The 13,223-nt window shown below is 53.2% G+C and overlaps 1 protein-coding gene across 1 annotated transcript in view; it reads left to right on the top strand.

Moving 5' to 3' along the window:
• The first annotated feature begins 3,256 nt into the window (after positions 1-3,256).
• Positions 3,257-13,223, top strand: part of LOC140186332 (noelin-like) — a 49,744-nt gene continuing 39,777 nt past the window's right edge. The window contains exon 1 of the mRNA XM_072240465.1: positions 3,257-3,533. Coding sequence (XP_072096566.1) covers positions 3,444-3,533 — 90 coding nt within the window. The 5' untranslated portion in view covers positions 3,257-3,443. The remainder of the gene's footprint in view (positions 3,534-13,223) is intronic.

The raw sequence follows: 13,223 nt of genomic DNA, 5'->3' as shown, positions 1-13,223 counted from the left end.
AGACTTTGGACAGCACGGGGTACAGAACGGATGCTGGTGCTGCCTGTGCGGGCGTGAACTGATGCCTTCAGATCAGGCGTTCATCCGGGCATGGTCGATACGTAGCCAGGGGCCAAGATGTAGCTGCGACGGGAGGTGACAAAGGACGGACCCATGGGGTTTCCAGGGACAAAGCGGAAGCTGCAGCACGTGCTTTCCCACCTATGGCTAGGAATGGAATCGCGCTAGGGCTTGGGGAGCAAAGGCCAGTGTAAATCAGTCCTGATCGTGTTGAACGTGGGACAGGCTTGAGGGACCAGATGGATCTAACCCACCGCTCTGATCTTTTTGTGCGTAGCGTTCCCACTCAGCTGGGTGCACATTTGATTCTACATTATAAAACTACTCAAATGCAGAGAAAAGGTTTCAAGAGCAAAATATAAGCATGCACTGTCAATACAAAATGCAAGCGCTGTTTCACATGTTACAGAATTCAATCCTTATTGTGCAACTCCTGCACTGACTCTCCTCTCACAGATGGTATGCAAAAGGAGATTAGGGTGGAGGTGGCTTTACACAGCAGCTTCCCTCTATAGGTGCTCAGGGAGGGTGACATTCCACATAAGCACATCCGCAGCAACTAATCCAGGACCTTGCAGTGTGTCCTTGGCTGCGAATCATTCGTTCTGCTGGAATGCCAATAAATTTCAGGCTCACCAAAGACTCATGAGGTATTAACCATGAAGTTGATCGGGGCTGCTTTAGCCTTGACAAGGGACGGAACGCTGAGTGAAGAGACTCCAGGTCACAAGAGCTGCCCTCAGATGAAAGCAAGGCAGAGGTTGCCAAGAATACCTCTCAGCGGAATCTCCCTTCCAACCTATTCCCCTTCCCCCGCTCTCTCTGCCTCCTCTGCCTAACAACTTATTCCCTCTCTGCTCTCTCCCCCTCTATCACCCCTTTCATTCTCACTCTCCGGCTCCATTCTCCTTCCCTTAGTCACTCCCTTCCCCTTTGCCTGTGCTCATTCTCACACTCTGTCCATCTCTCCACTTCCATTCACTATCATACGCTCCCTCCATTCTAACTCACCAACACTATTTTCTGTTTTCTTTGTCTTGTGCTTCCCCCATCATTCTCGCCTCCCCTCTCCCTCTCTCTTCCCTGTGCCTCTCTCTCTCTCTCTTACCCATTCTCACCCTCTCTCCCAAATGCCCCTTTCCCCTTCCCTCTCCATCTATCACTCCTTTCCTCATTCTCCCTCTCCCGCCCCAACCCCTCACAACAGGTGGGCTCACAACAGAACAGCTCCACGGACCCCATTCAATCCTGATGTCGGATGCTGTCTGTGTGGAGTTTGCCTGTCCTTCCTGTGACTGCACAGATCCCTCCAGATGCTCCTGTTCATGATTCAAGATTGTTCATTGTCATTTCCAGTACACAAGTGTAAAGGAGAACGAAGTAATTGTCACCTTAGATCTGATGCAGCACAAAAAACACAATAACAAAAAAACATAATCAATGTAAATACATTAGATCACTTCCATGCATAGATTTGTTGTGTGTCCATAAATTGACGCTAGGAGTATCTATACATATGGTGACTGACAGGAAGTGATAAAGTAGCGGTGTTTGGGGTGTGGAGAGATGGAGGTGTTGATCAGCCTTACTGCTTGGGGAAAGTAACTGTTTTAGAGGCTGCATAGCCTCCTCCCTGAGGGTAGTGGGACAGACAGTCCATGAGCAGGGTGCGTGGGATCCTTCATGATGCTACTGGCCCTTTTCCGGCATCTTTCTGTACAACTGTCCTTGATGGCGGGTCATCTGGTGCCAGTGATGTGTTGGGCAGTTTTGACTACCTGCCCACCACAGTGCAGCTTCCGTATCGAACAGTGATGAAGATTATTGGGACGCTCTCTACTGCAGCTCTCCAGAATTCCGTGAGTGAGTGAGCTCCCTTCGTCCTCCTCAGAAAGCAGACGTGTTGGTGAGCTTTCCTGACTGTGTAGAATCTGTTCTGGGACCATGAGAGGTTGTGGGAGATGTGACTCCCAGGATTTTGAAACTGCCCACTGTTTCCACTGCTGTGTTGTCAACGTAAAGGAGGGGGTGAGTGGTGTATCCTGAAGTTGATAACCACCTCCTTTGTCTTGAGTGGGCCAATAGTGTTTCCTCCCTCCTCCCAAAAATGTGAGGGTCGTAGGTTAATTGACCAGTGTAAACTGGTCCAAAAGTAGTTGGGGTTGTGGGGGGATACGAGGAGAGGAGTAAGTTATGGGAATGTGGGAGAACGAGATGCGAGTAATGTAAAGGGCCCCTTTCAGTACTCTATGTCTATCCTCACACTCCCTCCCTCACTCCTCACACTCCCTCCCCCACTCCTCCTTCTTTTCCCCTCCCCTCATCTCTCTCCTCCTCACTCTCCCTGCCCTTCCTCTTCTATCTCTCCTCTCTCTCCTTTATCTCCCCTTACTCCCTACCCTCGCATTCTTTCCTTCTCACAGCCATGTATACTCTCCCCTTTTCTCACCCTTTCCTGTTTCTCATTCCTCTTCTCCCCCACATCCTTCTTTCCTTCCTTCCCCTTCTCCACTCTTCCACCATCTCTCTCCCCATCCATTTCTCTTCCTCTTCCCCCCTCACCTTCACCTTCCCTTTTCCCCATCTCCTTCTTTTCCCTCTTCCCCTTTTTTCTCTCCCTCTACTGCCTTCTTCTTGCCTCCCTTTTTCCCTTTTATCCCTCTCACTTCCCTCCTCTCTCTTGCCTCTCACCCCTTCCACCCTCTCTCACTCCTCAACTTTGAACTCCCTCCCACTCCCCTCTGCCTCTCTCTCCCTCCCTCCATTCCCCTCTCCATCCCTCCCTCCCTCCTTTCCCAGCTCCATCCCTCCCTCCCCCTCTCTCTCCCACCTCCCCCACCCTCCCTCCATCACGGCTTTCTCCTCCCCTCTCCCTCACTCCCTCCCTTATCTATCCCTCCCCTCCCACTCTCTCCACCCCTTACCTGCTCCCCTTCCCTCCCCCCTTTCTCTCTCCCTCCTTCTCCCTCCCCCTCCCCCTTTCTCTCTCCCTCCTTCTCCCTCCCCCTCCCCCTTTCTCTCTCCCTCCTTCTCCCCTCCCCTCCCCCTTTCTCTTTCCCTTCTCCCCTCCCCCTCTCCCATCCCTCCCTCTTTCCCTCCTCTCTCTCCTCTTTCTCTCTCTCCCCCCTCCCTCCGGATTGATGTCACATCCTGTGCTAGCTCCCGGACCCAGACACGGGCTGGAAGCCGCTCTCCGCTCCGATCTGCCCGCCCGCGGACCCGCTCGCTCGCTGCCGGCGGGGCTGAGATGCGGCTGCGGTCAGGCGCCTGACCGGGGACTGAGCGAGAGAGGGAGAGGGAGGGGCGACGAGCGGGGAGCGAGCCGGGATCGGGCGGGACAGGTGCAGGGAGCCCGGGACAAGCGGACGGGGAGCGAGAGCAGCATGGAAACGCAGCCCGGGGGCAGGAGGGAGCGCGGCCGAGTCCGGCTCCTCACGCTGGGGGTCCTGCTCATCAGCATTCAGCTCACCCAGGTAAGGTCCGGGGTCCCGGCACGCCCGTCTGCGAGGGGGCGCCGAGAGCCAAGAAGCGGACCCTGGGATCAAGGGTCAGGGCTCCTGGTGCTGGGGGAGGAGGTCAGCGGTCAGTTGAGGAGTCGTGGGTCAGTGTGTGCTTTCAGCCGGACGGTTGTTGGTCCGGCTTTCGGAAGGAGGAGGCTGACATTGAATGGAGGGTCAGTGGCCGGGTTTGAGGGTTGGGGTCAGGTTGAAGGTCAGAGAGATGCTGGATTGAAAGTCTGGGGAGAGGAAGGTCGAGGAGGGGTTGAGTCTGGTTTGATCTGCGGCTTTGAAAGCCTTAGGGAGGGTTGCTGAGGACTGGGGCGGCGGGCAGGGTTAAAGATAAACCAAAGTGGGCAGGGATGTGGCTGGGGATCGGGCTACGGGAAGGGGGCTCTGCCAGCCTGCGAGACCAGATGGTATAGGTTTCCACCCAAGCCTTGACCCACCGATCCGCGGAACCCAGTCCTTTGAAACACTTCCACTGTAAACTTTATCTGAGTTAGATCTTCTCAGACAGTCCTCTGGGATCGAGGATGCCTGGCGTCGCCTTCGGTTCGGTGGGTTCTGGGGTGGTTGGTGGGACCAATGTGTGAACCATCGAGTCTGACACAGAAGGTGCAGGAAGTACCTGGCATGTCGTACCTTTGCAATGAATGGAGACGACGCTGGCAGGCTGATTGTAAGTTGAGTTAAAGGGGGTAGGGGGAAGAGAGAGAGAAAAGGGGGTGGAGATTCGACTTGCGAGTGTACTTAAAACTAGGTACCATTAAGTACAAAAGAGTAGTTTTTGCAGAGAACCCGGTGTGTGGGGTGGAATTCGCTGCCACTCGGCGTGGCCCAGGTGAGCTGAGTGGACGCGCCTGTTTCCCTATAGGGCAGCGGGGTAGAAGGATTTGCTGGTGGGGTTAGGAGCAGGCTAACCCAACTCTGGCATGGGCAAGTCAGCCACGCCGGCGTTCCGAGGCCCTGCCGGATCTCGAGATGGGAATAATTGCAATGAAGAAAGAGACGAGTGACATGGAAGTGGGGATGGGGTATTGGGGAGGGGGGAGCAATGACAGCCACACGGCGGGTTGTTGGGAAAGAAAGGAAGGAATTGTAAGAGGGGTCATTAAGGAAAGTGATGGAGTGGGAGCGGACAAGATACAAAAGCCTCTTGTGTCTGGAACGTGGACCTTCCATTCTTCCCGCCTGTTGTGCAATATGTATTTATAATCAGATTAGTTATTTATTTATACCTGTCAGCATGATTGCTTTATATTTAAAAGTAGAAAAAAAACTGGTTATTTAAAATACTGCAAAGACGTTCTATTCTGTGGTAACCGCCGGTTTGTATTGTTGTCAAATTGAAATCGATGGGTAATTTGGTGTGAATAGAGATTTGAGGATTTTTATATTGGTTTTTATTTGGTTTATTTGGTCAAAAGTAAACTGCAGCTTGTGTTTCACTGCTGATTCCCGTTATTCGTGGCTTATCTGATGTAAATCATGTGTTTGTTGAGCATCGATGATGTGAGATTGGATTGGGGTGCGCTGCAGCCTGTTGCCAGCAGGCGGCGCTGTTCACCGTACTATGAAGACCGGAGCGCGTCCTTAAAGTGACAGGTTCCCATTGTTTTCTTAAGGTGACAGATGGCAGCGCATTCTTAAAGAGACAGGCTCCCGGTATCAATGAGTAGACGAAAGCCCATGAATACATCCACATTATCTGTGCTCGAAAGTATTCCTTCACATAGATTCCCACATTGCTCCAGCAGTGTTTGTTTTTACTTCAAAATTAAGCACACTTTTGGAGGAAGTCGGTGGGCCGGGTGGCATTAGTGGACGCAGAGGGATGGTTGGCTTTTAGGGTCAAGACTCTCCACACAACTGAGAGTATCCAGATAAGATGGCCAGCATAAAGGGCGGGGGGAGGAGAGGAGAGAGGCAGGGGCTGGTGGGTGACAGGTGGAATGGGGATGATGAGCGGGTGGAGAGGAGTGGGAGGGGGAGAGTAAGGTTGGAAGTGATGGGTGGAAACAGGCCGGGAAAAGGGTCAGGCAGGTGAAGGTAGAGCCTGAGGCTGTGTGATGGAAGGTGGAGGGACAAGAGATGAAATTGCTGGGCTCTGATAACTCCTCTTCCTCTTATCGTGCCCAGCCGGAACTGGACACACCTTTGCGCCTTGTTGCTGAATTCGGCAAGATCTGCAACAGTACAGGGTTCCTCTCGCGATGGGCATTGCAGGAGATGTTGCATAGTTTGTGGCTCAGTTCCACATTCACAAGTTGTCGGTCTGGTTGTATATCCCCATTTGCTTAGTGACACCTTTGAACGACCTACACCAGTCCTAAGTCTGTTGAGGAACTTCCGGGTTGCCCAACGAGTAAGGAGGGTGATGAGTGGAGATAGATGAAGGAGGGCAGCTGGAACCGGCTGGGGAGGAGGTTGGAGGCCTATTGGGTGGATCCAGGTGGAGGAGGGGGTGTTTTGTGGGTGGATGTGGATCAGAAGAGGGGAGTGGGAATATATGGGATAAGTGTTACCTGAAGCTGAATGACCCCATGTCAGGATTGTAGATGATATGAGGCATTGTCCTTCAGTTTTATGTGTGGCCACTCAGTGGCTGTGGAGATGATAGACAGGGCGGTGCTGAAGTAACTGCGCAGCCGGAATGGCGACTGCGGGCAAGAGCGCGGGTGCCCCCCCCCCCCCCATCCCCCCCCATCCCCGAAAGGGTCACCTGGTCTGTAGCTGAGAAATTGGTTTATCAAAGTGTGGTGAAAAATGTGTCTTTGGTATCGTCCGTGCAAACAAATTCAATACAACAGTGCATTGAGGAAGTACAAGATGGAAGCAATGACAGTATCACAGGAACAGGGAGAGTGCAGCACAGGTAGACAGCAATACTGGGCTCATCGGGCCGGAGGAGGCCACATCAGGAGTAGGCTGGAGGTGAATCCTTGCCCCTCCCGGGGAGGGCTGTTTAGGAGGGGGTGTAAGGACAAATATTGCAGCTACGTTTGCAGGGGGAGGTGGCGGAGGTCCGAGTGGGGTGGGAGAATGAGTGAACCGAGCTGGAGTGTAGACCCCGCGGGAGGTGTGGAGGGGAAGGTGGGAACCCATCACCGCGGGGTGGGGTGGGGAGGGGGATGACAAAGGTGTGCTGGATACGGTGGCGAGCGAGCTGACCGGTGAGCACCAGGTGAAGTCGGCCTCCGTCCTGTTGCAGAGAAGGGGCGGGAAGCCTGTTCTGAGGAATGGAGGTACAGGCGAGTGCCCCATCACCCAGAGTGAGGAGGAAGCCACGTTTCCTGAAGAATATTTCAGGTGTCCTGGGGCGCAGGGCCCCATTTTGTGAAGAGATACAGCGGCGATGGAGATACGGAGAGAACGGGGCGGCATGCTTACATGAGACAGGGTGGGGTTGGGGGGGCGAGATGTAGTGTAGGTGGTGAAGCTGCGGGAGTCGGTGGCTTTGTGGTCAATATCAGTGGATTGTTTGTCTCCTCAGATGGAGACAGGGATCTAGCAAAGGGAGGGGGGTCAGAAACCAATCGAGTAAAGTTGAGGGTGGGGTTGAAGTTTGAAGCAAAGGAGACAAAATCGATAAATTCCTCGTGTGCGGGTGATGTCAACGATCTAGTTGCTGGTGTAGAGGAGAAAGAACCGGAGACCTTCATTACTTTTCTCCACATGTTCCACTCCTTACTCTTCCATGGGCTCCTCCTCCTTCTCTCCTTTAGCTCCACTCCTCGGGTCCTACCCCCTCCCTCCACTGATCCTACCCCCCCCCCCGTCCTACCCCTCCTCGGGTCCTACCCCCCTCTAGTCCTACCCCCCTCCCCTCTGGTCCTACCCCCCCCCCTCCACTGGTCCTACCTCTCCTCGGGTCCTACCCCTCCTCGGATCCTACCCCTCCTCGGATCCAACCCCTCCTCGGGTACTACCCCTCCACTGATCCTACCCCCCCCCCGTCCTACCCCTCCTCGGGTCCTACCCCTCCAGTGATCCTACCCCCCTCTAGTCCTACCCCCCTCCCCTCGGGTCCTACGCCTCCTCGGGTCCTACCCCCCTCCCCTCTGGTCCTACCCCTCCTCGGGTCCTACGCCTCCTCTAGTAATCTGACATCTCAAGCTTTCCCTCCAATCCTGGAGATGGTGGACAATCTGGAGCATGCTTTTAGGTGTCCGCCTCTGCTCTCTGTGCAATTATCCAACATGGAGTCCATTAATCCAATTAACCTTGTGACTGCGCTTCCTACACCACCTTTAGTCTGCACGGTTTCTTCCCAACGTCAGTCGGAAACAGCACGTTCACAAATGTATGATGGATAACACGAGAAAATCGGCGGACACTGGAAGTCCAAAGCAACCCACACAAAATGCTGGAGGAACTCGGCAGGTCAGGCAGCACCTATTGAAAAGAGTACAAAGTCCACATTTTGGGCCGAGACCCTTCATCAGGTCTGGAAAGGAAAGGGGGAAGATGCCGGAATAAAAAGGTGGGGGAGAGGGGAAGGAGAACTAGCTAAAGGGTGATAGGTGAGGCCTGGGTGGGTGGGAATGGTCAAGGGCTGGAGATTGAGGAATCTGGTAGGAGAGGAAAGTGGGCCATGGGAGAAAGGGAAGAAGGAGGGGACCCTGGAGGGGGGGATGTGATCCTCCTTCCCCTCTCCCCACCTTTCCATTCTGCAGTCTTCCTCCCCTTCCCTTCCAGTCCAAAGAAGCGTCTCAGCCCGAAACATCTCGCCTCCCAACCCTCTGAGCTCCCAAGCATCCTGAGCGTGTTGCTCTGGATTTCAAGCACCTGCAGGAACACGGACAACGCCGCCTGTCCCAAAATTCTCCAACAAAATATATTTCCCCTCAATTGAAGGATCTGATGGTTTCTGTCAATCAGCTCGTCACCATGGCGTCCAGGGGTTCCAGCTACAGTGTAGCATCTCCGTTCACTTGGCCCGCAGTCGTTTCTGTCAATTTCCTTTATCATTCCATACCACAGCCCATCCGGAGATGAATGTCAGGAGTCCCACTGGGCTTATCGTATCAGGGCATCCTGAGACTGTGAAATGTTCTCAGTAAACTTTCCAACTCAGTTGGAGGCTCTGGCTGAGAGACCTTGTCCCTGGCGTTAACATTTTCTGGGCCATCTACAACTAATGAGGGCGCTGGCGTTAAAGTGGCCGTTTGAAGCTGGGATTTGAATCCTGTGATGTCGGCAGTGGTATTAAAGAAGCAGCGGGGAAGGCGTCGCAGGGAGTGGGGAGAAGATAGAGGATCTTAGCGTGCACGTCCGCGGATCATGCAAGTGGGAGGATAGCTAGAAACGGTGTCCATTAGGAACACATCAGGTAGGGGCGGGCCATTACACACTCTGCCGTGTATTCCGCTATCAATCTGACCACAGCCCATCTACCTGTCTATCCTATATCCCTTCATTCCTTCAAAACCTAGAAATATCAGTTTAGGAACGCACTCCATAGCTGAGCCTTCATAACCCTCCACGCAGAGAATTCCCGAAAATTCCCCGGCCTCTGCGAGAAGTGGCACCTCCATCCCAAATGGCCTGCCCCTTACTCTGACGTGCCTCCCTCACGATGGGAGACGTTCCTCCCGCGTCCATTCTATCAAGCTCTCGAAGAAGTTCGCACGATTCAATTAAGTTTTGCTGAAGTGTGGAGAACTGTTCTACAAGATCATATGGTAGTCCCACAGTGCTGGGAACAGCTCCAGTCAATCTCTGCCGCACTCTTTAAATTTCCGAGTTCGTCCTTCCAGGTGCGGTCTCGCTCAGGCCCGATAATTCTAGCATGTTTCAGCTACTTGCAGTAACAGGCCGGCACTCCTCACTGCCCATGGATCTTCCTGTTGGTGTTCTGTGACCACTACTGGTATAAACCTTTCCCAGTGCCTCGCCGTTTAAAAATAATTGGTAATTTGTTTATTATTGTTACAGTGCAAAACCTTTGCTTGCGTGTCATCCAGACAGATGCGCCCGCACGTTTTTTTGGAATGAAATTACACTGCATTTCTGTTTTCGCTGTGAGCGCGTACACTCATGGTTCTGCACCCCTCCATGCCCGTGTTGCTGCCCACCCACTTGACAGATGCCCTCTCAAATTGTTCATCGTCAGCAATGATGTCATACTCGCCTTAACTCGGCCGAGGCATTTAATATTAGAGCACGAAGTTATACTGGGGCCATTCAAACCGTAATGATGCCGCAGCCAGGGTACTGTGCACGCTTCGGGCCACCACACTGCAGGAAGGAGGACGCTGCCCATCTCAGAGGCTAACGCCACATGAATTCTGTTTGTGCGGGGACAGCGGGCGGCTCTGGGACTACTCAGGGGAAAAAAAAACTTTAATGGGTGTGTAAACTATTGGGAGAGGCTTCAACAGGCTGAGATGGATGGAAGACCCCGGGAGAGTGGACGTGGAGAGGATGTTTCCTATAGCAGGGGAGTCCAGAACCACAGGGTACAAGGGCGTCCGTTTAGAACAGAGATGAGGAGGAATTCCTTTAGTCAGAGGGCGGTGAATCTGTGGAATTCATTGCCACGGACGGCTGTGGAGGCAGAGTCACCGGGTGTATTTAAAGCCGAGGTTGACAGGTTGACAGGTTCCTGATTTGTCAGGATATCAAAGGTTACGGGGGAAGGCAGGAGAATGGAGTCGAGAGGGTTAATAAATCGGCCGTGACAGAATGGTGGAGCAGATTAGATGGGCCAAATGGCCTAATTCTGCTCCTGTGTTTTATGGAAGGAGCTAATTCTCTGAGCAGAAAGATTAGTAATAGAACATTCAACAGGACAGGGTTTTGTTTTGCAATACAGCTTGGAATAAGCCCTTCTGGCATTACGAGACACGCCGCCCAGCAGTCCCCGGGTTTAATCTGAGTCCAATCGCGGGACAATTTACATTGGCCAATTAGCCTACCACGTGTGCATCTTTGGGAGGAAACCGGAGCACCCGGAGGAAACCCACACGGTCATGGGGAGAGCGTCCAAACTCCTAACAGGCAGTGTCGGGAATTGAACCGGGGTTCCCAGCACTGTAAACCGTTGTGCTAACCACTACGCCACCGCGCCACCCCCGGCAGGCTCCCCACAACATCTGGTGCCAACCACGATACCAGTTCAAACCACTCTCCTCAGCCTGTACATGATAGATGGCCCTCCGCTCCCTGACGCTACGTGGACTTGTCTAAATGCTCCTTACTGATTTAAGATCACTGATAAACTTTTCTCCTGGAGCCTGTTAGTCCTTTGAGCATTGCCAGAAAGAAGCAGCAACCCTTTTCGTATTTGAAACATATACGATGCGCTGTGAGCAGGGCAAGACAGAGGGAATCAGGGTGTGAAGTTAGGCTGGTCGGCTCTATCCAGATGACAATGGACTCAAAGGGCAGGAAAGCTTTACGTTTCTGAGCTACTTTGTATCTGATTCTTGGAAAGCTGCAATAAGACTCTAGATTTGAATTTTACAGTCAGTAGGTATCTCTGTACACCTGCTCCTTAATGCAAATATCTCATCAGCCAATCGTGTGGCAGCAACAATGCATAAAGCATGCAGACATAGTCAAGAGGTTCTGTAATTCTTCAGACCAAGTATCAGAAAGCAGAAGAAATGTGACTTTGACCGTGGACTGATGGTTGGTGCCAGACAGGGTAGTTTGAGAAAGTGCTGATATCCTGGCAGTTTCAGTCTGGAGTTTACAGAGAATGGTGCGAAAAACACACACACAAAAAAACACCCAGTGAATGGCAGTTCACAACAATGGTGTGCAGAGAGCATCTCTGAGTGGATGGGGTACAGCGCAGAGGGGTACCGCGAGCATGCACTCTCTGCCACGTTATGAGGTACAGCAGCTGTCTTAATAAAGTGGCCACTGAGTGTGAATGAATATTCAAGTTAGACTTCGTTGTTCGGGCCACTAGACCCTCAGACTTTATTGCGAGTACAGAAAATTAAACTATTTGCGTTTATAGAGTTGCTTCACGAGGCGTTTCACGGGGAAACGTTCGACCACTGCTCGGCACTGAGCCGCGTGAGATATAAGACGCTGAGGAATTCTTTTCATGGAATGACGTTTAGAAAAGTGAGAAGTTCGAAGGTTTAGGGAAAAATTGCAGATTTTGACCTTTCGACACAGTGCTGCAGGGGTTCAAATAGCGGAATCGTCAAAAGCTAGAACGGGAATGGGGGGTGGGTGGTATGGTGATTGGGAGAGGGGTGCGAGACAGGGCAATGAAGCTAAAGTGGGTCAGCCAGCGCACCGATGATGGAAGAGGGGTCGGTATGAATCAGGCAGCAGCATCGTGGAGTGGGAGGGTAAAGAGCAAGGCGGATTGTAACCCCACGCTGCGGTGGGCATTCCCGGGATTTAGAGTCCATTTACCTGTGAAGAATCCCAGACGGAAACCGCTCCATCTCGCAGCTCCAGAGCCCTGCCGCTCCTCACCAGTGCTGGGCGCTGGTTGGGGAGGTCCGCTGCTGCAGTATCTGGTTGAGAGATGGCTGTAATCTGCACTAGGAGGCAGACCGGTTGCTGTAGCCATGGCAACTCTGAGCACCGTGAATTCTGCATATATTAAGACACAGAAGTAATAAATCATTCCAGCTTTTGAATCTTATTTTCAATGCGGAATTTTTTTTGCCGTTTTCTTTTCAGTAGACACTGACCCTCACAGGGGGACAGTTCCACACCACACACACTGACCCTTAATGGGTGATCGGTCCCACACACACTGACCCTCACTGGGGGACGGGTCCCACACACACCGACCCTCACTGGGAGACGGGTCCCACACACACCGACCCTCACTGGGGGACGGGTCCCACACACACCGACCCTCACTGGGAGACGGGTCCCACACACACTGACCCTCACTGGGGGATGATCCCACTCACACTGACCCTCACTGGGGGATGATCCCACTCACACTGACACTCACTGGGGATGGGTCCCACACACACTGACCCTCACTGGGAGACAGTTCCACACCACACACACTGACCCTTAATGGGTGATCGGTCCCACACACACTGACCCTCACTGGGGGACGGGCCCCACACACACCGACCCTCACTGGGGGACGGGCCCCACACACACCGACCCTTACTGGGAGACGGGTCCCACACACACCGACCCTCACTGGGGGACGGGTCCCACACACACCGACCCTCACTGGGAGACGGGTCCCACACACACTGACCCTCACTGGGGGATGATCCCACTCACACTGACCCTCACTGGGAGATGATCCCACTCACACTGACCCTCACTGGGGATGGGTCCCACACACACTGACCCTCACTGGGAGACGGATCCCACACACACTGACCCTCACTGGGGGACGGGTCCCACACACACTGACCCTCACGGGGGATGGATCCCACACACACACACGCACTGACCCTCACTGGGGGATGGATCCCACACCCACTGACCCTCACTGTAATAGGCTCAGTGGACTTTAAATTAACCGCTTCCCTCTCCGGACTCTGTGCTACCCGTGCCCAGGCCACTGAAGTTCACTGTACAGATTCCGCGGGTACTGACTTTCCCGGTCAGAACGGTTCCCCGTTCCCTGGCACTGCCGACTCCTGGTTTCACAGGGTGAATGAGGGAGAACATTTGAGAGAGAGAGATGGGAGCTTAGAGCGGGCACTTCTGCTA

Source organism: Mobula birostris, chromosome 22 (assembly GCF_030028105.1).
Source record: "Mobula birostris isolate sMobBir1 chromosome 22, sMobBir1.hap1, whole genome shotgun sequence".
In the NCBI taxonomy this organism is placed as follows: domain Eukaryota; kingdom Metazoa; phylum Chordata; class Chondrichthyes; order Myliobatiformes; family Myliobatidae; genus Mobula; species Mobula birostris.
The sequence above is the reverse complement of the archived record's forward strand: the minus strand, read 5'-3'. Positions and strand labels throughout refer to the sequence as shown.